The sequence below is a fragment of the Amblyomma mixtum genome, chromosome 3 (genome assembly GCF_055824585.1).
Source record: "Amblyomma mixtum isolate Tamu chromosome 3, ASM5582458v1, whole genome shotgun sequence".
Classification (NCBI taxonomy): Eukaryota; Metazoa; Arthropoda; class Arachnida; order Ixodida; family Ixodidae; genus Amblyomma; species Amblyomma mixtum.
This window is the reverse complement of record NC_143014.1, coordinates 236,734,024-236,760,638: the sequence shown is the minus strand read 5'-3', so window position 1 is coordinate 236,760,638 and position 26,615 is coordinate 236,734,024. Positions and strand designations below refer to the sequence as shown.

The 26,615-nt window shown below is 48.4% G+C and overlaps 1 protein-coding gene across 1 annotated transcript in view; it reads left to right on the top strand.

Moving 5' to 3' along the window:
* The first annotated feature begins 1,852 nt into the window (after positions 1 to 1,852).
* LOC149354084 (frequenin-1-like) overlaps positions 1,853 to 26,615 on the top strand; it is a 224,126-nt gene continuing 199,363 nt past the window's right edge. The window contains exon 1 of the mRNA XM_089583044.1: positions 1,853 to 2,335. Within this exon, the coding sequence (XP_089439170.1) occupies positions 2,272 to 2,335 (64 nt within the window). The 5' untranslated portion in view covers positions 1,853 to 2,271. The remainder of the gene's footprint in view (positions 2,336 to 26,615) is intronic.

The window sequence follows — 26,615 nt, the reverse complement described above, 5'->3', positions numbered from 1 at the left end:
ATCCTCCAGATACACTAAACACGCGCGTTACTCGTTAGGAGCAGGAACGCACGCAACCGTCCAGCGAAATGAAGGGAGTGGAGTCACAAGAATAACTCTTCGGCCCTGTGCATCTCGCATACACAAAGGTATCTCTCATAGACTATCGCCTTTTAAACGCTTTACTTGCCGCCCTTGCATGCATGCCCTCGCTTGCATTCCTTGTGCATGTCAAGCCTATACTTCCCAAGGTTTATTTCGAAATCTTCAAAGAAGTCCGATGTATAATGAGCTCACTCCCCACAAAAAAGGCAACGAAATACTGTCGCCATTTGCATTGCGTTGAAAGCGCGCAGAATGGTACGTCTCAAAGATGCTCCAAAGCTGTGAAGTAACCGGTTTGGGAAAAGCGCGCCATGTGATGATGCCTTGCAAGCGCCAGCGTTAAAATGCCCTTTCTCGAAGAACGAGAAATAGAACATATAATTCTCGGCAAGAGACGGGAGCAACATTTGAATGACCGTGGAAATAGATACGCGAAGATTACTACGCAAAGAAACTAATCAAGGAAGTGAACTAATAAGGGAGTAATTACTCATTGGCATCCAACCGAGCGCAGCCATACGGCTACAAAGGAAAGCTATACAGCTTTCTCAGAAACTTCGCAGTTAAAGAAAAATTCGTCCTGGTCCGGGGTTCGAACCCGGGACCACCGCTTCACCGGAGCAGTCGCTCTACCAATTGAGCTAACCGGGACGGCAAGCTTATGGTAGGGCGAGAGCGAATCGATCAATAACTCGAAGTGGGATGAGTGTTGGTCAAAAGTGAACTAACAACCAAAGCGCTTGTCTTGCCATCCCAAACCGTCATGTACGGCTTGGAATCGCCACGGCGCAGCCGCCGTCCATGCGAGAAGCATTGCCTCGGCTAACGCGGGACGCCTTTGTGCAGAGGCAATCGTCCGGGCAAGCGTGAACTCCGCGCAGGCGCATCGTCGTGCTTCCAAGAGCAGCCCAACGTGCTTCAGCTCTGTGAACCTCATTCGAATAACGTGCGACACGAGCACCTTAACGCTACCGCATAAAAAAAATCTTCAACAGAAAATCTTATATAAAATTTAAGAAAACATGCCTTATGTGCGATTGATTTCTCGGGGCTCAAACTATCCCCCGTGGTGAAATTTGTTAGCTTCTGTGCAGAAGCACCGAGTCCGCAGTATTGCGAGCATGGCGTTAGCCGTGTGTACTGCAAATGCTCGCACTTCCTGTAACATTGTTCCGCTTTCTTCCATGCCGACATGCTCTACTCTTCTCGGGCTATTGGCAAACAGACTTCGAGAAGCCTAACACTGCAAGCCATCTCCACTTTCACACTGTCCCAGCTGCGTTCTGAAGATGGGATTCCTCGTCCAGTTAAACCGCTCTTTCCCACCGATTCCCCCAAACCCTGGCAGAGCATGCGCTCCAGGGAGCGGGCGCGCGCTCTCGCAGTGCTTGGTTCTTACGTCACCGCTTACGTCACAGGGAAGCGGCCGTCACATGACTCGCATGAAATTACGCCTCGCGCGCCCGCTCTGACTTTGGACACGCAGCGCGCTGTGTTTTGGTTCGGAACGGGGCGAAGGAAAAAGGGAACTCGGAGGAAGGGGCGCTCGGAGCGCGCCCTTCGTCGTCGGGCGAGCCAAGTGGCGAACGCCAAAGTAGGAAGAAAAATCCCCGCGAGAACCCGAGTTCGCGACGCACAAGCCAATCGAGGAGGGCGAGCGCGCTCTTCTTTGCCCACCCCCTCCCCTCCCTTTCCTCAGCGCATCGAGCTGCGCGAGCGAGCGGCGAACCCCGGAGCGCCGGCTGGAAGGGAGAGCGCCGGATCGCGGATCGGTCAGTGAGTCTCGTGCTGGCCGCGGCAGCGCACGCTCGGCTTTGCGCTGCTGGCCTCGGCGGCGGCAGCGTCTCGCGGAACGGCTGCGCGCCTGCGCGCTCTTCCATCGTCTGTCTATCACTAATAGATCCGAGCGTCTGACGACGACCACTCCGCGCCAGTGTAGCTTCTAGAGCCTCGACGCGCACTTTCGGTCTGCTTCCGCTTCTGCTGCTGCTGCACCTGCTGCGACCGCAACTGGAGCGGCGCTCGCCCGTCGCGGCCGCGTTTCCGGAAGCCCGAACTGTGACCGCCGAAAAGTAGTAGCGAGAGCGCAGTTTAAAGTGCGACGTCAAGTCGTTCGTCGTTGCATAAATCGTTCGGCTGCGCTTTCATTTTTCTGCGACCACTCGAAGCGCGCTCACCGCTGCGACAATGGGAAAGAAGAACAGCAAGCTGAAGGCTGAGCGCCTTTTCAAGCTGGTCAACGAGACATACTGTGAGTACACGGCTTTGTTGTTTTTAGTCGCCAATTTTTCTTCAGCTCTTAGTTTCTAATGCGTAGCAGCGATCTGACCGTGGCCTGTCACGGACTGTGGTCCCCGAGTTGGGCTAAAATGCAGCTATGTCCATCGTTCGGAAGTCGGTGGCCTTTTTTTTTCTGCGAAAACTTTGGTCTTTAATGCGGATCACATTGTTTTAGCTTCGGGGGTGCCCTCTAAAAAAATACGTTGGAGCACAGTGGTACTTTACGAGAAGGTGTCACGACTCGAATAGCATTTTAATATCCAAACACCGGGAAATCACGAGGTTTTGTTGCTGAAATTATTTTAGTAAATCATTTGTTTTTCTTTCATTAGGATCGAAGGGGGCTTTGTAGTTTGAAAGTTTCCCAGCCTGCGGTGCATGCTATAAAAGTGTGTGGCATATTAAAAAACATAACACGCAAACTTAAGTCACCGCAGAGACATGAAGCGCAACGACCACGCTCCGTTGTATTCGCAAAGCTCCAAGTTTTGCGCCGGGCACTCAGGCATCTGTATTTTGTTTGTTCAGCCTGATGACAGAAATTGAGACCTGCATCGCCTTTAATCGCCTGGCTGTTTTTTTTTTTTCTGGAACGCACATGCAATAACTAGGGGTGGAGACATTACGCGCCAGGAATTTCGCGTCCTTTTCAGGTGGATGGAACGTTTCGCCGCAATTAGCTAGAAATGTAATTCTAAGGCCAAGACTTAAGTTCTTTCCGGGTTAAAATAGGAGGATTATTCTTTCGAACATCCTTCATGGAGCAATGACTGATAGAAGGAACCCTGCGGCAAAGCGGCCGCATGCTTGCTTCGAAGAAGGTAAGACAGTGTTGAAAAATATTCTTTCCTTTATTATTCCTTTTTTTGTGTGAACTTGCAGGAAAAGAAAGAGAAACTTACCCCTCGCTTTGGAATCTCGCTGGCAGTTCTGAGTGCGCTTTTTCGTCACATTTTATCGTCGATATGTAGTCGAGTTCGGCTGAAAGAAAGCTGCCAGCCGGAAAGCGGGAGGCCGTATGTTCAACTCCTGTTGAACATAGGACATCCTTGCTAGCTGTTTTTTTTCTCCGTCCACATTTTTTGTGCCGGTTCATGCGAGATTTATTGCTTTAAATCTAAAACAAAAATGGAAACGTAAGAGGCCGAGAGACCATCTTTAATCCTTGTCACGTACAAAAAGCCTGAGAGAAATGGCTTCCTTGCGATGCTTGGGGTGCAGCCCCCGAAATACAAAAAAGCCACGGACACAACTGGAGCGCCCACACAGCGCATCGTTTTGGGCAGCGCCCCGTTGATGTATGCGCAGCCATTCTGGCGCATGCATCAAAGAACAGCGACGGAAGTCTCGCGTCTTTTGGAAGCGCAGAAAAATGCCCACACTACTGGACCATGTCAAGCATTAGTCTCAGGATACAGCCACGTGGTCGTGGAATCTGTACGGTTTCGCGACGTTTCTATCGGAACGTACTGTGTTGGCTCTGAAGATAATTCGTTTCTAAGGCCGCGAGTAATGTTGCAATGCTAGTACGCATGCACAGAATGAGCTCTGAGTATTTTTGCGAACGTTAAAAGCTGACGTGTTGGAGCAAACTCGGCAGCTTTCTTCGCGACGCGTCATCTCAGATGGCGATCAGAGAACCAGATAATAAGGAAGCCAGACGCCAAGAGGTGCTCACATGACGAACAGTGTCTCGTGGGTGCAAAGTGCCCGGTTTGCTGCAAAGCTTCGGGAACGTTATGCGCTGGAAATGCATCCGACGGTCAGACAGGAGGTGCTGGAAACTGCGTGCAGCGTAATACCTTGCAAGCGCGCGGCTGCCTGACAAAGATGGTTAGTAGTGGTGAGAGGGTAGATGGCTCTTGCTCAGCGTGTTGCGCCGAATGTGTGCCGAATGAAAGGGTTTTCAATCGCAAGCGCCTTTTTGACGCAGCGCTGCGCCGCCTATGCGTCCAAGGCACTCGCCAGCATTGTCGTCTCAATATCGCTCAATATCTCACTAATCTAGGAATTTTCAAGACGTTACAGTTAGCCCGGCCTCGATTCGCGCCATCCGTGGCATTTTCTTCCCTGCTGCGCGGGCAGAATGTGAAAATGCTGAAATACTGCGTTTAAATACTGCTAAACAACTGGGCTCAAAAGGAAAGATGCTGTCTGCACTAGTACATGGTTAGGCATACGTGTACCACATTCAATAGCAGCAGTAGAAAGCTCTTAGTTTTACAATAGATTTCTTGGACTTTTGGAAACAAAAATAGGGTCAGTACGTATTTCACATGGAAATTTTCTCGCGGGAGCCTGGCAGTTTACCTGCTAGGAACGTAATGCACTAAAGCGGTGTAACGAAGTTCAAACCAATCAAGCTGACTGAGTGAGGTCAAAATTTTCGGCCGAAGTAACACGTATCACTTTGTTAACGTGTTAGACGCCTTCTCCAGTGGGTGTTTACTTCTACGCGCGAGCTAGGCTGACAGTATTCGTGGCATCCTGTGTCCGGTACCGTGCATCTTGCAGATTCCAAGGCTGCACATACGCCGGAAAAACTGCGGCTGGACGTCCTTAAGTGTTTTACGCCCTTACTACCTCTAAGCGTGGTTAAGAGAATAGTTTCGCTACGCTGCCTGAGACTAATAATTTAAATTGCGCCTTTGTTCTGTACATTTGTTGGCAGCTTTCCCGCTGAAGACTACCTACGTATGTGCCAAGAAAAGAAACGTTTTTGTCAAAGTTCACTCCAGCAGTTATGCCTCACACGCTTTCATATTGACTGCAACTTTGCTATCTTAGTTTGAATTCGACCGAGTTCGTAGTTAGCTTTACATGACAACTGTCCGCGGTTGTTTTACCCCCAACTTTTGTGACAAAATAATGAAGGTTCATACTGTTTCTTACCACTTCGTATAATGCCATCCACCGTCGAAGTACCTGAGCTGCTACGCACCTCGCAGTTCATGAGCCTTCAAGAAACACATCGCTAACGGCGCTGTCCAATCTCACAGCGCCTCTCAAACTGCATATCAAGATATGGCGCTCATTACGAGAGCGTAGATGCTCTAGAAAGAATTAGCGCTTTCCACCCCCGCCCCCCCCCCCAACCCCCCTTCCACTTAAAACATCAGAATTCGTGCTCAGTGGTGGCGAGTCAAATTAAATCTGATGCAATCCCGCTGGTGTGTATGTATACAGTCGGCGCATAGGTGACACAAATGGGGGCTATTTTCTCGCGGTAGATGTCTCTGAACAGGAGGAAGATGAAGGCAGGATGAAGGATGAAGGCAGAAGCGGCGCGGCATTCGCATTAACAAATTTGCGTCACTTAAAGCCGTCGGTTGCGCTGGTCGAGACCTGGCTTCTTACGCAAGGTAAAAATCCGCTCCGGTGTTGCCAACGGTTCCAGTGCGAAAACGCATCAGCTGGGGACACCTGGTAGAGCCAGATTAGAGATTGTTTGCTAAACTTCTCCCAGGCAATCCTGTGCTGGATACGCCCTCACTACTGCACTGGACTCAGTAATGCTCACTCAGACACAGCCGTGTAGGCACCGATCCTTAGATGAAGCCGCAACGGAAGGAAGCGTTGTGTTCAGCTGTAGTGTCCAGTATAAGCGCGGAGCTATTCGTTTTCATTAAAACACGACATTCTAGACGAGTTGGATTAAGCAGGTGTCCACCCAGAAAGCGCATTGAAAACAGAACTAATGAGTCATGTGACAAAGCGTTGAACGAAGAGCATGAAACATGAGGGGGGCACTTAAGCTTCGCCTTAAGGATATGACGCGACAGCGGTAATGGCTACTTGCTGCTATATTTCTCACTTAGTAGCTCTTTAAATTGCATGCTCTAATTAGCATACTAGACCATTTCATACATCACAAGACACACAAGTTCTCCCTTCAACTAAGTCGAACGGACGTGTCTTAATGGCCTACGGGTAACGTTTCTGACTTGCAACTCAAGGGTCAGATTCTCAAATAATTGGCCGAATTTCAGTCTTTATTTTACATCCTCGCGTGTCATAATGACATTTCAGTCATACTACGACCACACAGTCACAATTTATCTCTAGGTTTGATCATTTTTATTCCACAGCTCAACGTCTTACGCCACAACCCTCTCGACCAATCTTGAATTAGTGTGACAGTGCGCACGACTTTTCCTCCGACAATTGGCAGCCATCCTGAAACAGTTTGACCAAGCTGGCTTTAATTTGTTAATGCTGAGCGAAGTAAGTTTTATTCATTGTAACTTAGGGCGTGTCTACAGACTGGTAAGCGTCTTTGCGCAATGCCGGTAAGAAGCGAGTTCCGTGAGCAGAGCTGTAGGTCTGGTATTTCGCTGAAATCATTACGAGATTGAAGCTGCAGCTTTGAACGAATGCTTTCTCAGTGAGTGAAAGTGTGTTCGCAGGCCTGACCGGCTGCCATAGACACAAAAATGCCGCAAATGCGGATGGCAATATCGACGTCCAAATATTCTCCACAACGAAGGGCATTATGCGACAGTCCTTATTTGCGATTATCACAAAATCGACACGACGCTGCGACAGTGCCGCGAACTAGCCTAAGAAGGATTGGCGCGCGCAAAGGCTTAGTCTGTCCTGGTGCCTCAGCGGTTCGCCGACATATTGAGACGTTGTTGTCAGTTTCGTTATAACAGTGTTTCTTGGGAGCGTTGTTACATGGATGTCTGCAAGCTAACGAGTTAGAAGGGCGGCTAAGTGCTACTACATTATATTTCTGGTGCCATAAACAAATATATAGTAGGCGAACACGAGGTTTCCACGCATCACCGAAACGCTCACTGGACCATGACAGCGCAGTTCTATCAGGCACCTGGCCTAATATTTCTAAAAGCATGATTGGTCCGGATTACAAGGGCGTATGTAAATACAGGGCGCTACTTGTTAAAAGAAAAAATTCCCCCGCACACATGACTAATGGCACATTTAACGCCCAAAGTGTTTTGTGCGACTCTCTCTGTATTTGCAGGCTTTGGCGATTTTTGGAACAAGTTGATTTCTTATCTATGGAGAGAGGGAGAGGGGATGATTTAATGATGTCACTTGTAATTCCACTCCGTTCTGATAGCTTTTACTCTTCAATTGCTCAGTGCGCTCGATGTCACCGGAATCGGTCAGACAGACGTACGAATGACAAGAATCGAATTGAATTGAAGGAAAACAATTGCACCATAGCAGCCTTATTTTCATTAGATGCTTTTCATCTACGACATGCGAACAAACTTGGGGCCACAAATCGCGGTTAATTGCTCCTAAAAAAAGGCAGTCCCCGGAAACAGGGGACCTCACTGGACCCGCTTTTGACCTATATAGGATTAGAAGTGTATCCTCATATAATGTAGCCGGTGGCTCAGTGGTTACGGCGCTCGGCTGCTGACCCGAAAGACGCGGGTTCGATCCCGGCCGTGGCGGCTGAATTTCAATGGAGGCGAAATTCTGGAGGCCCGTGTACTGTGCGATGTCAGTGCACGTTAAAGAACCCCAGGTGGTCGAAATTTCCGGAGCCCTTCACTCCGGTGTCTCTCATAGCCTGAGTCGTTTTGGGACGTAAAACCCTAACAAACCAAACCAACCAAACCAATCATATAATGTAGCTGAGCTTGGCGCATGATAGCCTTAGCGCCTTATGAGCCATTAAACCCAACACAGCACACAACAACTCATATAATGTAGCACATTGTTAATAAAATTCACGATCATGAAAAACTCCAAGGTGTGCAGCTTATTATGAGTTCGAATCCAGGCGAAAGGCACTTCCAAACTCCTCTAGCTTGTTTTGTGCGAAGGAGTATGGCGAACTGACCAACCCTGGGTCTTGTTTACCTGATCTCCTGGTTTTGCAATTCACACACTGTACAAAACTAATCATCGAGGTGATTGATTTTAAATTATCTCCGAAGCGCGCGTCGACCGTCTACGTACCGCTCCATCTTTACGCCGGCCGTTTTCGAACGCCAGGTAGCGATTGCTTCGTTCTTTCCCATTTGTTCCTCTACTCAGTCGAGACTGTAAATACTGTCTGATTCACATCAGGTTTCTATCGTGAAGTTTTAGATCAAACGCTATTCGACATGGGCCGGCCCCGGGAGCAGTCCTCCGTACCGCCACCACATTGGATCAATTAGGGGCTCCCTCCAGGTCGTGAAACGATTACTTCTGTGGCTTAATAATACCAACGTTGACGGCATTAGCAATCAGGTGAATGAGGTTAACTATTAAGGTGGTTAACTAATTTCGGATCGTTGACTTTATCGTTATTAAAATTATGGGCGCCTCGTTGAGGTAAGAAATTCGCAGCCGACCGTTAGCAATAGCCATATCAATGTTTAGAATTTAGAAAGCGCGATTATCCTCGGCGCTGTTTCTCTGCAAATTGGGCCACATTTCTCCAAAAGGTTCGCGCTTTCGAAAAGCCCGTGGGTCTTTTGCGAGCGCAAACCCGCCGCGGTAAGCTCAGTGTGGTTACGGCGCTCGGCTGCTGACCCGAAAGACGCGGGTTCGATCCCGGCCGCGGTGGCCGAATTTCGTTGGAGGCGAAATTCTAGAGGCCCGTGTACTGTGCGATGTCAGGGCGCGTTAAAGAACCCCAGGTGATCGAAATTTCCGGAGCTCTTCACTACGGCGTCCGTCATAGCCTGAGTCTCTTTGGGACGCTAAACCTTAATAAACTAAACGACCTTTTGCGAGGGCAAATCAGCGCCCCTTAGCGCCTGTCACTCCAGGGCACACGTGTCATGTGATCTCTCTCCTGTGGGGATGGGAGCAGCGAGTTAAGCAGCGAGCAGCGCACGGGAACGGAGAACGTCACGAGATATGTGGGACACGCAGTGACGTGTAGCGGGGGGCGGGGAGTGGGACGGGGGGCATTCATTTTGCGCTCACCAGACGCGCGCTGCCCTTTTCGAAAGCGCGCGTGTTTTGGCGCGAGATGGTCAAAATCTGTTGGGTCACAGCCCCGAGGGTGATCAAGTTTTCGAAATTATAAAGACAGGAATCGCTTACGGACGGTTGCAAATATTTAATTGCAACTTGGCACCTAACTCTCAGATAGTTACCCAGCTTTCTAGCTAACATTATTCACTTGTTTTCTGATGTCTGCCAACACTGGTATCACGATTCCACGAAAGCCACCATTGTACCTAAAAAATGCCGCTTTTAAAAATTAGTGCCGGCTTCTCTGAAACACCTGGTATACTGGTATGCGGGTGTGCTCAGATGAGGACAGTAATTGAGGTGCCATGAGAATATTTATGTATTCTTTGAAGCTGTTATATTTGATGGGGAAATGTGTCGACACAAAAGAATGGTCCTGCCAGCTTGCGAGTGGATAATTTGGAAAACAAAGATCCGGAAAGAGCAACTGCGTTATACGTGTGTATAAATTTCGTTTCGCGGCTCTTTTACCAGGAGCAGCTAGTTCAGGACGACGACATGCTGCGATCGGTATCAACTTTCAGCGTGCAGCGCTGCGCAGCTGGGTACCGTTCGAAGCTCGATTCAGACGCCCGTACCTGGCGTGGATCGCAAGCCAACGACGAAGGAACGCCGACTGAATAACTAGGAGCACCACTGCAGCTCGTCAGCTCGTGTGTTTTGAATTCGTGACATACGGTGTCTCCGCGCATGTTAAGGCTTACAGTTACAGTGCAGTTCGAAGTTACAGTAATTTAGAATGCCTTGGATGGAACCGAAGGTGACTTCATTTACTAGGTTGGCGAGGAGCGGGGCCAGAGCCGAGGCGAGAGCGATAGCAATTCTTAGCCCACCATAGCCCACAAACAAATCCAAAAAAATCTGAAAACTGAAAATTTCATGACCTCCTTCTGAATGGATGTACTGGCGGCAGCCTAGGTAATTTGTTTTGATATTGCGCTTATCAGTTTTTTTCACTGTGGCGTCTCAGTCTATGCGCTTAAACTCAGTTGCTCTAGGCTGGCACGCGTCAAACCTGTTTTCATGTTTTTATGTGAGGTAAGCATAGGCGCCCATTTCTGAAGCATGCACGCGAGCGCGATTTGCGGGTGCACTCATAGACAACACTGTTAACACTGCAAAAGAGGCATGTTTCATATCTCTTTGTACTAGGGCATGTGCATCGTCTGCAATGTGCGCGATGTCAGTGTGCTCACCTATATTGCTCTTTACATTTAGCGCGAGAGACGTGTGTAAGCCGGTGTTTGCGTGGGCATGACACCGTCCGAGACTTTCCAAGCAACTGATTTGTATCACAACATCACCTCCCATCTACACTCTACCTCTTTGTTTCCTCTCCCTCTCTCTTGCAGTTGAGCAGCTGTCTAGGGGCACGTTTTGCTCCGACCGAGCCCTCCATCTTTCCTGTCGTTAAAGTTCGCTTTTACAAACTGCTCGTCCAGTGAGCGAACACGCTTTGCTGCTGGCGTCCTGCGTACTGATTTCTTTTGGCATGGCGTTAGATCTGGCTGGCCGGCCCGTACCTCTTCTTCACCGTTCTACTACTCCCACTTCTCGCCGTCATCCCCCCCATTTTCTGCACTTTTCCCTACGCGCCCCGCTTTTACTTGGACTCGCTTGCGTGCTCTCGTCCACTGATATTTTGGCCTTCTTTCACACGAAATGCGCGTTACACTGTTCCTGCTTCCGAAATGCCATTATGCTGTTGTGCATTGGCGCGCGCCCCTTCACCAGAGCTATATATGTTAGTGAAAAATGAATTTGAATTGAATACCCACCTTCAGCCCCCACTCCCGTTTCTGGTCGCCAGTTTCCAGTTGTGGACTACCCACTTTGCTGCTGAATGAAACAGGCTGGCTTAATGTCCGTCCAGCAAACGCACGATGAACTCAACCAGGCGGAGTCGTTAGCTTCCTGTGCATCACGCACACAGCGCACGAGGCTCAGTAGCGCCCAGAACCTCGAAGCCACGGGGCCAGAAACACTTAGTTTGTATTTTCTCGGCTGCTCACTCGTTGGCCCTTTAGCTCCTTCCGCGCTCTCGACCTTGCATTAGCGTAATAGGGCTTGTGATGAAACGGTAAAAGATGTAACTTATCTGCGCACCATCGGCAATAAGCGGTGACAGCTATGCAAGAGTGCGCCGTCGAGTCTATCTCGGCCGCTCGGGGCGAAGCAGCGGCAGAACACAAAGCCGTTGGTGCGGCCACTAGCGGTAATAAATCTTCAGCTGCCCGTTGATCCCTTTGGCCCGCTGTCATTCTCGGTGGCCACGACCGGATATGACGCCACACGCCATGGCAAGGCGGCACCACGGGGTGGACGGAAAGAATAATGGAGGCTGGCTCAGAATACTGCTCGGTGGTTGTACCTGAACGACGTTGGTTGCAGTTTCTATTTTTTTTTTCTTCCTTTTCGGCCGTTTCCGATGGCGTAAGAAACGTACGGCGGCAAGGCTGAGTGTACCGCCTCGCGATGCACTGACTAGGGCGGGAAGCTCGTGCTTGTAGTGGGATGCGCCGCTTAGTTGATGCCTTTTCCGAAGACTTCCGCTAGGAGCTTTAGTACGTTATACCGATACTCGCCTATGGAGCAGAAGCTTTGCAGCTAGCAGAAAAGAATCACTAAGAAGTTTGAGCGAGCGCCGGGGAAGGGAAGGCGTTTGTCTTCGCATTAAGAGACAGTAATCTTAAGTCAGGGCACGAACACGAGTCGATTTTATGCAAGTTGAAATTAGAAGGAAGGGCTTAACTAGTACAGAGGTTATGTCCTTCGTCGCACACATAGCTGAAGTCATTCAGAACGACAGAGTCGAGGAAAAGGTAGCACTGAAAGATTACTGAAAGATTACTGAAAGTGGTGGGATTGGGTAGTTTTCTGGATGAGTGCTAACGTGGCTAACGTGAGACGGGGTTCAGCAGGGTATCACTAAGGCAAGTCCTTATCCTTCAGTGTACTTAAGCTGGCTGATTAGGATGGCTTAATTGCGAGATGAATATTTCCAAACGTTAAGAAATTCTTAGTACATCGCGAGTAACGGCTGCAACGCGTAGGTGCAGGAACGGAATAGAAGGTCAGATATTCGCGTTCTTGGTCCTGTTGTCAGCAGTTTGAGACTTTATTAACAGGGCACTTTTGACCCCGGAACACGGTTAGCAGCCTTGCCTGTGTCTCATTTATTATGAAGTAAAGCTCTCTTCATTAATTTCGATACCTCTTATAGACACGTTTATTTAGTCAGGGACATGCACTTTACTGTATAATCAGATTACGATCCCAGGTAGTGTGTCGCTTCTCAGCCAGGGTTTGCTGGCTATCCCGCTCCGCTGATTACAGCGAACAGCTCCAGGTTCTGAACGGGAGATAAGAAAAATAAGGTGATGTTCGAGGGGTGTTACCTGTGAAAAGCATATTATCGGGGTTTGCGATCTGTTTACGTCGACTGGGGCCCTTTCGTTGGCGCGTTTCGTCACGCTTATTTCCGTTTGTTTTGTTGTACGCATGCTCCACAGCAACAGACGGAAGAGGCTCTCGACATCTGCCCAGGGCTTTGAGTCCGAAAAAAAAAGAAAAACATGGTTTTTTAAAAGGAACCGGTCTCGTATAAGAGCAAATAAACCACATCAAAAACCGCTGACAGGACATGATGCATCAGTAGCACGAAAGGACTTGAGCGCAATGCATTATAAAGCTGAAAAATAAGGAAGATGCGCAGAGCTGCTTGCAAGATTGCCTAGTGTTGTAGCACGCTTTGAACAGATAATGCAGGACTGCAGTTTGAAGGGGGATAGAAAGCATAAACAGGGTTACTTATTTTACGATACTGTCGCTTGCAAACGATAGCCTTGCAGACGGGCAAAAAGAGGTATTTATCTTTCTTGCGAAAGGCACCAAAAAGGGCACATCGCGAACGAAACCAAATCTGGAAATGCAATGTAAAAATAAATGTGTATCCGATTTCACTTCTACGCTTTGTCTGTGTCGCGTTAACTAATCGGCAAAAGATATTAGAAGCGTTAATAATCTCTCCTGATGAGTTGTAGCTTTCAAACAAACTGTGATAATGAAATTATCTTAGTTATTGACGAATTTAGTTCATTCCATTCTCGATTACATGCGAAAAGAGCCGCCGCGGTGGCTCAGTGATTACGGCGCTCGGCTGCTGACCCGAAAGACGCGGGTTCGATCCTGGCTACGGAGGTCGAATTCAGATGGAGGCGAAATTCTGGAGGCCCGTGTAATGTGCGATGTGAGGGCACGTTAAAGAACGCCACGCGGTCGAAGCCCTTCCCTACAGCGTCCCTCATAGCTTGAGTCACTTTGGGACGTTAAACCCCCATAAACAAAACCAAACGAAACACGCGAAAATAATGAGTACCTGAGTGTACCGTTAGAAAACGAATGGTAGTTAGCGCGCGCTCGTGTTGGTTCCGGGTTATTATAGATTCCCGATATGAAATAAACTAGCTGGCATCAATTTTGTACTGACTGTAAAGAATTTGAAACAGGAATTCTAGTCAAGCTTGTTTTGCGCTCGTTGATAATGTGTTAAGGTCTGAGCATGCTACGAGGAGTGAGGATGAGTCATTAGGGCGATATTAGCTGTGAATCAACACCGATGCTTTTCTTTGTCAACTTTTGCACGTTATTTTCTGTATTAGGAAAACAAGTTGTGTTTTCGCATTCTGAAATAGGTTCCACAAATGTTTCCTAGGTAATAGTCATTGGAATTAGCTTTATGCGCCTTTTTAGATGGAATAGCTTGCGTAGCACAGTAGTTGTGATGCTATTCGTGTTTTTTCCTATTAAAGTCTGTTGTTAACGTTATTGTGAAATATTTCTCTTGATCAGCCCCCGAAAGTGGCGCGGCGTTAAAGATATAGGTGAAGTTACAGGGTTTTTTTTTTCTGTTTCATTCATTTATTAACATTAGTAGACATTTGCCGCTTGGAGCACCGCGAAAAAGAAAGCCCGAGAAAGAACGAGGAGGTAGTTATGGCTGTTAACTTCTTAATTATAACACAATAATCCACCAAGAGTTTAACTGTGCACCTTATAGTATTGGTTATATCATTAAGATCGGGAACAGCAGTCGGCCGAGATCCAAACCTTGTGGAACACCAGATGTGGTGGAAAGGACATCGGATGGAATATAGTCGAACATAGTAAGCTGTGAGCGATGTGTTTTAAGTGTTTTTAACGATTGTAGAGCTAAGTTTATCGCCTTATCGCGTTATTCAGAGAAAGCTGTTATAGCTTTGGCTTAGCCATATGGCCTTTCATTTAGCCGATGGCTCTACATAGCCGTACGGAAAGCTTAGCCGTGCTAATGCGAATCGATGAAATCTTATCTGGCCATCCGTCGCCTCTCTCTCCCTCATCTCCTAAATATCGTGGGGGATTTTCCTCTCTCCAATTTGACAAGTGCCAACCGCGGCAGGTGGCGAATGGAATTGAATTAAATATATCAAATTAAGCATTGAATAACAAGTTAAAATAAAGCGATGCGCTAAGTCGTTGGGTTCTTAGGCTGGTGCTGTAGATTAGATTCCACGTCAGAATGCAGGGCCTTATGGCAGCTTCCGCTGTAAAACTCTTATCCAGATAACAGTTACTGTCTTCTCGGTAACCTACTCTAGATTTGCATTATCTTAAGCTGACACGCAGTCAATAGCCTCAGATAAGTCAAGTAAAATCACATCAATTTTAGAACGGTTATTAATACTAAGAGCATGGTCATGAACAACCTCTGTTAGTTGAGTGAAGGTTGACAAACCGCCACATTTTAGTGGGATTGTTTTCATGTTTTACGTTTTGCATGAATTCCAAAACAGCAGACTTCAACTTGAAACTTGTGGATCGTTTCTGGTTTATTTTGTTAGCCTGGCGAAGCCGCTTGGTACGCCAGAATGACTTATCGTGTGGCCCACGGATTCTAAAGACGCTGTTTACTCTGTTTAACGAGAATAGTTAGTTACACAGTGCAGTACCATACTCTATAAATGAAGGTAGAATCAATTTACATCAGTGAATTCCTCAGCAGCTTTTTTCTAAGAAAAAAATATAATTTATGCGACAGACAAGTTAGTATGCTGGCAAGATATGCTTTGTTAAAATTGGCAAAACGTTTGATTTTTTACCGGCTAGTAATGCAATCATCGACCGGGAATGAGCACTTGCTAAGAATGAGGTCGACGACATTTCCTTTCTGCTTGGGATGGAAGTTTGATGAGTAACACATTGGTGTAGGTAAATTTAGCATTAGGTCTATTAGCGCTCCTGAAGCTTCTGATCTGTGATGTATTGCAGGCTAGTCTATTGTCGGCAAGGTTTGTCCCCAGCAAGAATAATCCTGGATTGACGCACATGGCGCTGCATGTATTCATGAATCACAAAGCCATGCGCTGTCTGGCCTCGGATAAACGCAACCGGTGATAATCGACTTCCCGTCGCACAAATGTTTACAGAAAAAAACTTCAGCGTTGCCCACGTCAGTAAGTGCAAAGGAAATACCTCTCTGCCCAATGAAGGCTGGTCTTTTTGGGTGATTGCGAGGTGATTTCATAATCAGATAGAGTGGGTGATAGCCATTTTTCTTTCATAGCCACAATAATAAGACCATTATCGATTAGCAAGCTACCCAGGACTTCTGTTTTATTTGTTTTATTTAGAACTCTACGGGCCTCTACATTTATCAGTGCTCAACTTATGATTGTTCGGCTCGGTGGGTTATTAGGCGATGTGTTTCTGTGCCTTTTTTTTTACACCGATACTTTGTCCGTCTTCTCTTCGTCCCAAAGAGATGCGCGTTTGATGATGCAAACCTTTGCAAGTGAGTGATACTTTTTCCTTCTTTTCCCGATTTTTTTATGCATTTCTCGAAATTTACTTCCGTATGTCTCTAATTCTTTGAGCGGACTCTTCACGAGTTGAGTAATTGGTTGTGTTACCTTTGCACCCTCGTTTCAAAATTCCTGCTTTTTTCTTTGTGGCCTAGTAGCTTCACTATTCCCGGTCTAGTATTGCCTGCCGCGGGCTTCCCAAACAGGATTGGGAACATGCGTAAAATACCATTGCAATTGCGGCGACTGAAGGTAATGTAAATGTCTGTTGATTCTGCTGCCCTAAATTAGTCTTCAACTCGTGACTTTCTTGAATAAAACTACTCTTATCAGAGTGTGGCACTGTAAGCGCGAGTTCGGCGCGCCACCGCTCCCGCACTCAATGGCGTTGCTTCTTTCTTATTCCTTGGATTTTCAGGCGAGAATTACCCTTTACAGACCTCATCGCGCTTTTCAGGGATTTCTTCGACAGGCAGGGCGTGGGCATTGAACAAAATGGAAGAAATAATACTCTGGTTTTCACATTCATAAGAATGCTAGATATTCCATCCTTAACTGTCTAAATCCTCTAAATTAAGTAATCTAGTAACGTCACTGACCCCTAAGTAGTATTTAGTTGGAGGATTTTCATCCATATGGGAGAGCGCGGAAGTCATTTCTGTAGTAATGTATCGTTTGGAAGTAACTGCGATCTATGTAGCAGAATATGCAATGCAAACTTAGACCTTCTGATATATTGAAGTGACTCGTAAACTACACCAGCGCCTTGGGGGCCATGGTTCATAGCCGAGGCCCTTAATTACTTAGTCCACTCTTTGCGCGGACATATCCCTCTATGAGAAAAAATGAACATGATGGTCAGCAAGAAAACGCGTTTTCGCTGCGGCAGTATTTACTGCTGTTTGCTGGACCCCTCATGCATGCAGTTAAGGCAAACCGGCCTGTATAAACAGCACTTACCGAGCCGTCAGCATCTTTTCAGCGGAGTCGTCTTACCCCGTGTTTATTTCTGTATGGTGCGCGCAAGAAGCAGTTCGGCATTCCCATTCGTTAGCCCCGTACTTTAAGGCGGTTTACAGCCGCGCGCGTGAACTGCGCGGCTTTCGCGTCGGGTGCGCTAACGACTGGCAACACGGCTCCCGCATGCGGCCACCCATCTGGGCTCGCTAATAACCTCACCTCTTTTTTTTCTGTTATTCTCTCGCTCTATCTGGTAATGAACTTGCGTGCGGCTGGCAATAGTCTCCGATGCGTGCATGGTCCGTGCCTAATTGCTCGAATTTGTGCCAGTCGTGCATGCCCGGCACGCCTTACAAACTCGTGTTGCTAACCGGCCGAACTGTGGTCTCCCGGTACATGAAAGTGTACCGGGCTTTCGAGCGCCTGACATGCCGTTGTGCACGGCGTGCCAATCATACCGTTTCTCCGCCTCTCTCCCTTCCTCCCTCGCCTCAGCTCTCCTCCTGCCATTCCCTACATCCCCCATATTTTCTTATCTGGACGCATCGGCGCGCTAGATCTGGGGGAGCGGCTTCCTATCTGGCGGCGCGCAAAAACCGGGCACCCTTGGTTTCCTCGCTCTCCCCCCTTTCGTTCTCTCCCCCTGCCTTATTACGCCTTTCCGACTTCCCGCCCAGCTTTCTCTCGCTTTCCTCCGTTTCGTTTTTTTTCCTTTTCTCCCTTTTCTCCACGGAATGTCCTCTTCGCCTTCCTCTCTCTTTCCCCCTCTCTCTCTCTCCCTCCTCCAGCGCGCGTTCCGTCGGCGCGATTGCGACGCAGCCAACCGCGAGCGTGCTCTGTGTTTGACCAACGCCACGCGTCGGTGGGTAATCAGGCGCGCGCGCGCTTTCTTTCGCGCGGCTTGTACGCGGGGACAGCAACGCGTGTGTAACGGCGCGCGAGCGCGCGCTCGGTCCGCGCACGCTAGAAAACCCCGCAATAACATGGCGTGCGCGGGCTGTCGCGGCGGCGGCCGGGTGGGCGGTTTGTGGGTGGGGGGAGGTTCGCGATTTGCGGCTCGAAATCGGCGCCGGCGCTGGTCGTCGTCACTGTGGCGCGAGCTCCGCGAGAGGCGCGAAAATCGTTACGGTCGCGCCCCGTTTCGCGTGCTACGTCTCGTTAGAGTTGGCTGCAGCAGCGGTGACCGCTTGGTGGCGCGGCTGCAGGGAAGCAGCACCCCTGTCGCACTCTGCGTCATTCAGCCGGGCGTGTACGGAACGCGACTGACCGTAATAGTTGCTAGTACTTCAGTAAGTCTAGACAAGCTCCAGTGACTTGCTGATTCACAGAAAATGCGTGATTCTTCCACTGCACTGTCTGTAACAGAGACCACTATTTGCGGGGGCAAGTAATTAGTGCGTTTCACCTCGCTGTTTCGGCGTTCACTCTATTCCTCGTTTCCTGTGTGAGGTTCATGATAGCATGGGCTCTCTTTAGACACGCATGCGGAGAAAGGAGGCAAGAAATGGGATTTTCGAGGAGGGCAGGCCTTAGTTAGATGTTTTATAAATTTTAACCCATTTTGCCTACACCTCCCTCGCTTACACTTTTGCACTGTAAGTCGGAAATTCAACAAATAAATTATTACACTTTTTGCAGCGACGGCTTAAGTGGAAAGGTGGCTGCAGTCGAAAAGCCATGAAAGCGGATACTGTGTTGGGCCTCCCATGTGAAATCGTGGCATATGGAGAAACGGGCTTCTGATGAGGTCTTTGCTTGAGGCCCCTTTAGAAAGATCTACTAAGAGAGAGTTTCTTTGCGTGGAAAACTTACGGTGCTGTACAAAAGTATATAGCGGACCAAAACGATAGTCCAAGGAGTCTGCTAAAATATTGTTCTATAGTTAGATCAAGATGCATTGCATAACAAAGGAAAACTCTGTTTGCAGCCTAAAATTGTTTTGATGCGGCATGGAACTTACACAGTTTGATCTTTTTCTCCCTATGGTATACCTAATTTCGTGTGCCTGTGGATCTCTTGTTTTCTACATGATATGCCGGTCGCGGTCGGTTACGATACTGTGGCGTAAATTAGAGTGTGATGTTGCTTTTTTTTCATTTTCATGCTTCCTCCGCTTTCTTTTACTTTGTGTCCGTTTCTATATTGGACTGCGCAGTCGTTGCAGATCCAGTTAGGCCAAGAGTGGTAGGTAAAAAAAGTCATCTGAGGTTAACAAGATGTCTTGTCAACTTGTCAAGAGAGTTCGCTACTCCTTACAGCTGTTACAGTAAAAGATAGAATAACAATATGGAGACCATGACAGAGAGAGTGAATCAAGGTGGGTTTCCTGACAACACAAAGTGAACAAGGGACAAAGTAGCTTCTAGGCGCCGACAGAATCTGCCTAGTTCAGAGGAAAAAAAAAAGTAACTAGAAAGAACAACCAAAAGAAAGCTGACATTCTAGGTCCGCATACGTGTTATCGTTATGCCACTGCGCCAACACGCCGAGTGACAGAGCTTTCGCAACTTAAGAGTCCAGAGGATGTGATGGTGGGCTGCGGCGTTGCACGCAACTCGAGGGGCCGCTGGGTGTCGCCGGCTAAGCGCGCGCTGTTTGCGAGCTCCGGCGCGACCTTGAGCGCTTTCGAGACTGCGAAAAGGGCGAGCGCGCGGGGCTTTAGCTCTGCTTCGTGGCTTCGCGAGAGTGCCCAGAATAGGAGAAGGAAGACGACAGGGGACACGAAGGCCTGTTTTCGCGTAATGGATTTCTCGTGCGGCCGGATAAATGACTCGCGAACGAGATTGTTGCTTCCAGCGGAGAGCCACGATTTGAGGGAGGCAAGTTCCACAGCCAGAGGCGTCCTTGGTGTCCTTGCAACTTTAAATGTCGTCGACTGAAGACGAATGGGAACTCCGGGGACAGACGCTATAGATCTGGAGGCTTTTTTTTTTAGTGACGTCACTGTTCCCGCCAAGGCAACCCCTTTTCTATGAAGGACCTCATCTAGAATAGCGGTGGTGACAGAAGTACCCTGGCTGTGCCGCTGCAAGCAGCAGTGAGTGGCGTAAGGAAGTTGCGTAACGTAGTGCTTGTCTGCTGTATTTGCCGTATTTGTACGAAAGGTGTAGGTAGCAGCCCATTTGAGCCTCCGGTTGCATAGAGCAGATCTTGCACTTCTATAACCAGCGTTCAACTGCTCTCGTGCGTCTGAGCCGCCGCGGTCGCTCAGCGGCTATGGTGCTCGGCTGCTGACCCGAAAGACGCGGGTTCGATCCCGGCCGCGGCGGCTAGAATTTCTTTGGAGGAGAAATTCTAGAGGCCCGTGTACTGTGCGATGTCAGTGTACGTTAAAGAACCCCAGGTGGTCGAAATTTCCGGAGCCCTGCACTACGGCGTCTCTCATAGCCTTAGTCGCTTTGGGACGTTAAACCCCATAAACCAAACCAACCATCTCGTGCGTCAGTGCACGTCACACCAGAGTCCGACGGCCCCAATCAGGGGCATGGGACATGCACCAAGCGAGAGCTGTGAAATGCCCAGTAAGTGAGACCGCGGTCGTCTGAGAAACGCAGCGTTCTTAAAGGCCACCGCTCATGGGGTATACCCTCGCTTTCAGTCGTTAACGAGAACCTTATTAAGACTGAACGGCGGAGTTGCTGGAAAGGGCAAAGATTTCCGGAGTGGCAATGTTTGGGTTCGCATTTAATTGGGCCTCAGGTGGGACTGGCCGCCATGCTCTGATACTTTCTTGAGCCGGGGTGCCGAGTGCTCGCCTGCGTGAACGACGCCGCATTATTCTGACCCCGTATTACGTGACGCTGTGTACCCGCCGGCAGAACTCGTTATCCCGCGGTAAACAGGCGCGCGTCTGCATTTCAGTGGTCCTCCGGACTGAGTGATGCAGACTCAGCTGCCCGTAAATTCCACCGGTCACTTCCACCTTAGGGCTTGCACTGAGAATGAGCTCTGCATTTCTCGTGCCTGTTTACCCTTCATATGCGCCGGATTTCCAGAGCCCGCAGTATATCTTTGAAAAAAAAAACTCCATTATAAACCAGCAGGTCTGGTTGGGTTGTGAAATGTGCCTGTTCTGTAGATACCTGTTCAGAGGACATAAATTAGAGATGACAATCAATTCCAAGCGATAGTTGATTGCACGGCCTTAAAATGCGTAAAGTTATTGGCATTGCAGCGAATGAGGGACCCTCATACCTTGATCAGGGCTTTGCAATCAAGTTAGATTAGCGTGATGCGCTGTTTCGTGGTGCTGTGTTTGGTTCGATATGCCGAGTTCCTCTTCAGTCGACTGGTGCTTTACAGAGCTAGGCGCCCTTTAGTTGGGGAAGTGCGTTCAAACTGGTGTGTGTAAGCGCGTTCTTTTCGCCTTTTTTTTTTTTAAGTCGTCCTGTCGTAGAACGCAGAAGAGCTCTCATATTGGCAGTTAAGGTAGAGTATTCATGGTGGCTCTGAGATCATTCGCTCTACTTTTTTTTTAATGAAGGCATTAGTTGTAAAAGGGATTTTTAGCATGTTGGATAAAGTAGCAGAAACTGCAGCAAACGCTACTGCGGTTCAATTACATGTCGCTGAGGAAGTGACTTATATTAGTGATGAATAGATGGACTCAAAGGGCGGCATGCAGTTACGACTGTGCCCCACCGGCAAGCTTTATTAGACTGGAAATCAAAAGTTTACTAAGTCAGTGTGTGGTGGTTCTGCACCAACGTAGGTTTCGGCAAAGGGCCTAATTTTCTGATAATGGAATGGAACTACACACCTATCTCTCTTACAGAAAACTTACAGAAGAAAACTTCTGGCTGCCAAAAAAAAAATACATATACGAGCGCTACATTGAGCATATTTAAGCTGGCAAGACTATGCTTAAGTTAGGGCGTGTGGATCACTGTCATGTTTGGGCAAGCATTTTAGACACTGCGCGCTCATAACCCGACTGCTGCGACCGCTTTTTTGCCTTTATTTTAATGGCTTAAAAATAATCACCGTGGCACCGAAGCTTGTTCTTCCTGGTCGCAAAACGCCAGCTCGAAAACTGTTTTTACTTTCAACATTTCAAGCTAACCATTTTCGCCATAAATACGCTAAAGGAGCGAAAGAAATGAAAATTTACCCAGCCAGCGCTGCGGACTGGACACAGAGTAACTAACTCTGCTGCCAGCGGTCCGTAAGCACTCGTTGCACTCGATGAGCCTACCTACAGCACGACACTCCAATGAGGAAACGACGTTGTATGGACCCGGGCCTGTTTATCTTAGCCCGTACAGAAACTTCTGCCCGCGGCGGAGTTTCCCGCCATCCACTCTTCCCGTCTCTCTCTGCCTCGCCCCATCCTTCCCGGCACTCTTCGCCTAACCATCGCTTGTGGCTACGGAGCTGCGGCGCCAACTTGGCTGCAGTTCCTTCCAATCTGGCGGCTTCTATCCTCATTATTGCTCGCTACTGACCTTTGTTTCGTTCCTCGATCCACTCCCTTCCTCTCTCTTTATTTCCCCCTTTTTCTCGTTTTTAGTTGCAATCTGTCGCCGCTCCGTCCAAGAAGCTATGGCAGCGCCTCCTGCAATCTCCCCCGCTTGACTGCCCCAGTGGCTGCCTTGCCTCGCGTGGCTGCGCGCGACACCGTTAGCTCGCGCTCGCCGAACTGTTTAACTATGCGGAGGCGTGACTCTGTACATGTTGACTCGGGCGCTTCGCTGGGGGTGCAGGGGCGCACCTTTCTGACGCGTTGTTCGTTATTTTTTTATCTCTTCTTTATTCTAGTGCGGTGTTTGCTCCCTGCTTTTTGCTATTGCTGGTGAGTGCGCGACCAGCCAGAAAAATCTGCCCCACGCGGCTTTTCTCGGTTTTTGCGCTTCCCGGAGATCTTTTTTTTTTTGCGCGTGTTTTAAACCTGCAGTCGACGTCTCCTCCCAGTGAACGTGATTTGGGGGAGAAAAGCGATCGGGGCTATGTTTAGCAGTGGGCGGAAGGGTGCTAATTTTGCGTCTCGGGCGCGTCCGCCGTCACTTAATCATCGCGCTGGTGGCGAGGAGCGGCCGACAACACCCGAAAAGACGCGTGGCTTTTCCGCCAAGGGCCCCGCCGCTACCAACTGTAGACGACAGCGCCACGCCGATAGCGCCGGCGAAAGCTGAGGGAGCTGCTGCTCCAAGTGTCGCTCCTTCCATTCCTTGAGCAAACGAACTAGTTTTTGCTCAACTCCTTCTCGCCTACGTCCCGAACTTCGTAATGTCCTCCTTTCTCAAAGTATTCCATGTGCCACCTCGCAGTCATAGGTACACGCACATATACACACCCCTGAAAGATAGAGGCTGTCCAATCTTCTAAATGCCTTCGTGTCGGCGCCGGGACGTGTCGACGCTGGATATATTCGTTATTTGTAAACAAAGTCCCTTGTGAACAGAAATGTACATTACGAGCGAGAGTGGAAACAAAGACCCGCAGCCAATTTAGGGTTAGTTAAAGCATTGGGTGATGGGGTACGCTGTCCATCTCATTCGACTGCACGTGCGAAGCAGGCACGAAACCAAGCGAATGGGAGAGCATAACAAAGCATAATCGAACAGGGCTTTATTTGTCGTGGCTGGCGGACCTAGCGGCACTGAAGACGAGAGGGCGTTGTCATATAGGTTATTGCAGCCTAGGGTCAATGTATGGGGTTGCTTTCGCCGTTCCTTCTTTTTTGCAAGTGTTACATGACGGGTAGTTTCATAATTAAGAAAGCTGGATAACAAATATGGCAAACTGGGCTGTCCTTTTGGACACCGAGAAAAGCGTAAGGCTGCGCGCAGGTGCGACTTCAGCGCAAAGAAGGCTGTTTGCACACAGAGCGATCTGTATAGCCACGAAAGCCCGAGTTTCGCTTTAGTTCGGTGAGCGATGTGTGCTGAGTTTTGAAATCGTGACACATTAATCAAGCCAACTGGCAGAGTGCGTGTCTGGCAGAAAATTCCCTTTTCTCTTTCGTTTTTTGCGCCCCTAAGACAGATGCATAAAGATACTGCGTTCTGCAGGAACCGTAACGCAAACGTGAGAGATACATTCGTGCATGCAACTCATCATACGCACCTGCCCCACCTACATCCCTTCTCCTATCAGCCGCGGAAGGTATAGGAAGAGGAAAAGGAAAAAAAAACGCAGTTTGTGACATGCATTTCCTGCCGCGTGCACCAGAACGACACTAAAACCGTGAAAATTTAACATTTCTAGTATATTTGTTTCGATCAAGTCCTTGTAGTTCACGAATAACCGCCCTCTTCACCCCCCCCCCCCCCCCCATTCTCTTTTTTTTTTCTGCTCCTTTTTCTGCTCTCGTTTTCTCAGTATCGGCGGACTAGTGTAGAAGTTGTCGTAATGGCGTTGACATTTTTATTTTTTCTCTGGCGCCTCTTCTTTTCCTGACTCCACCGTTGCCTGAGCCCTGCTGCCTTTCGATAGCAGAACTCCCTCGCCGGATATCGCGGAGTCGATGACGCATTACTTTCTGCGTCGTGCTTTTCTTCGCAATCGAGTCCTGTTTCTTCGTTGTAGCTGCAGTAGCGGCGGCAGTAGTAGGCGTCGTAATGTACAAAACCTCTCCTGTGTGTGTGCGTGTGTGTGTCCTCGGCAGCTGTGCGCTTGCTTCCTGGAAATCTCCCCCGCCTCAGAGCATCCGGCCCAACTGAAGCACTTTCGGTTGCTTAGAGAAAGTGTCTACGCTTCCTTCCGTCATATCTCTGCTTTCTTCTTCAAAATATTATTAGAGGCAACAGACTTTCGATTTCATTCGATGGTCCTTGGGTGCAAGGGACACTATAACGCCACAAGAATGTAAGTAAAGCCGGAATTCATGCAACCAAGCGGAAAACGGGCCTTGATTTCATTTGCCCTCATCATTTTCTATTTTGTTCTTGTTTGCTGTCGAGTTGCCGCATGCTGTTGGTGCTTTTTAAAAGTTCTTGGATAAGTTTCTGTCTCTTTAATTTTTAAACTTTCTTTTCGAACCGTGCAACTTTTCCGAGATCCTCTCATGTGGCTACGCGCCGCTGTGGTGCAGTGATTATGGAGTTCGGCTGCTGAACCAAAAGGCGGGGAATGAAATCCCGTTTGTGGCGGCCGTATTTCGATGGAGGCAAAATTCGAACGCACCCGTAACATGTGCGGTGACAGCGCGTATTAAACAACCCTAAGTGGTTGAAACTAATTCGGAGCCCTCTACTACGGTGGCATATTTTATAGCCCATATGCACTTTCGGAACTTTAATAACCCCCCTATACAGTACCGCATACTTATTATGAGGCGCACCTGCTATAGTAATGCTGATCAGGCTGCTACTACTGTTTTTCAGTATCTGGGGGCCAGAATACCAAAACTCTGTGTGCTTTAATGGTAATTGGCCTGCTCGACGGGCCGTTGTATTGGCTTCCATTTCATTGGCTATCGTTACTGATTAGCCTGGTAGAGAACGTGGAAGAGTGCACTTTGGTGAATAGAACTACGGACTTACCTTTCTTTTTCTTAGATTTTTCGGTCTTGATTGTCGTGTAGAGTGTAATTAATGCTCAATTTCCGCAGAAGAGCATGGAGGAAGCATGAAGTAATGAAAAGTATGAGCAGCAAACGCGACCCGAAGGGAGCGTTGCAAAAAAGATCGCACGATGCAGGCAGTGTAGAACTCTTCCGCAGGATCTTCCTGCTGAGTACAGTCTACACACGAATATGCCTATTTGGGCGTAAAATGTGTGATAGCTGTACTCTGGCGCACTTCCTTTTATAAAAGGGAGTTTTATAAAAGATAGCTTACTCACATTTTGCTCCATTCTGTTTAGAGTGTAACTTGGTGTTCTTCCTGCATTGCTTCTCTCTTTCCTTTCCTTTTTTTTTCTTTTGAAATTCGACTGTGTACGGAGTGTTCGTCATTTATTCGCATGAACTACTTTTTTTTGGCAGTCATGATGCGATTTAAGCGCAATTTAAATCAAGAAAGCTCTCCTAATTACATGCTTCGGCAGTGCAATGAAGAGGTCAAGAAAAGAAGGTATAACGAAGCTGAGATGGGTGCAGTGTGCGGAGTGCGGCGGAGTAAGAAGTACTCCAAAGTTAGTTATGAGACTTATGCATTGTGTTCGTCCGTGTTGATGCAGTTATTTTTCACGTAACCAACTTTGCAGCGCTCCCTACCCATGTTAAAAGCTGCAGCTTTGAGAGACTGCGGCGCACGATTAGGAGTAATTCCTAAGCGGAACTAGATTTAGACTGTTTCAACGCGAACGTACGATGAAAAGAGAGACACCCAGCGGGATAATGTAATACAGGACAAGGTCATTGTAATGAAGCACACATCAAGCCGACTACTGCGCCCAGTCATGGTACGGTATCCTATTTTAGTCAAGGACGCCTATTTTAGTCAAGAGTGACCCCTGTGGGACTGACGACTTGGTACCTCTCTGTCTGGTTCCATGTGGTACTCTTTCGTTCGTGTATCCTAAGCGGCCGGCACTGGGCTTCAGGGCTGCTCTCTT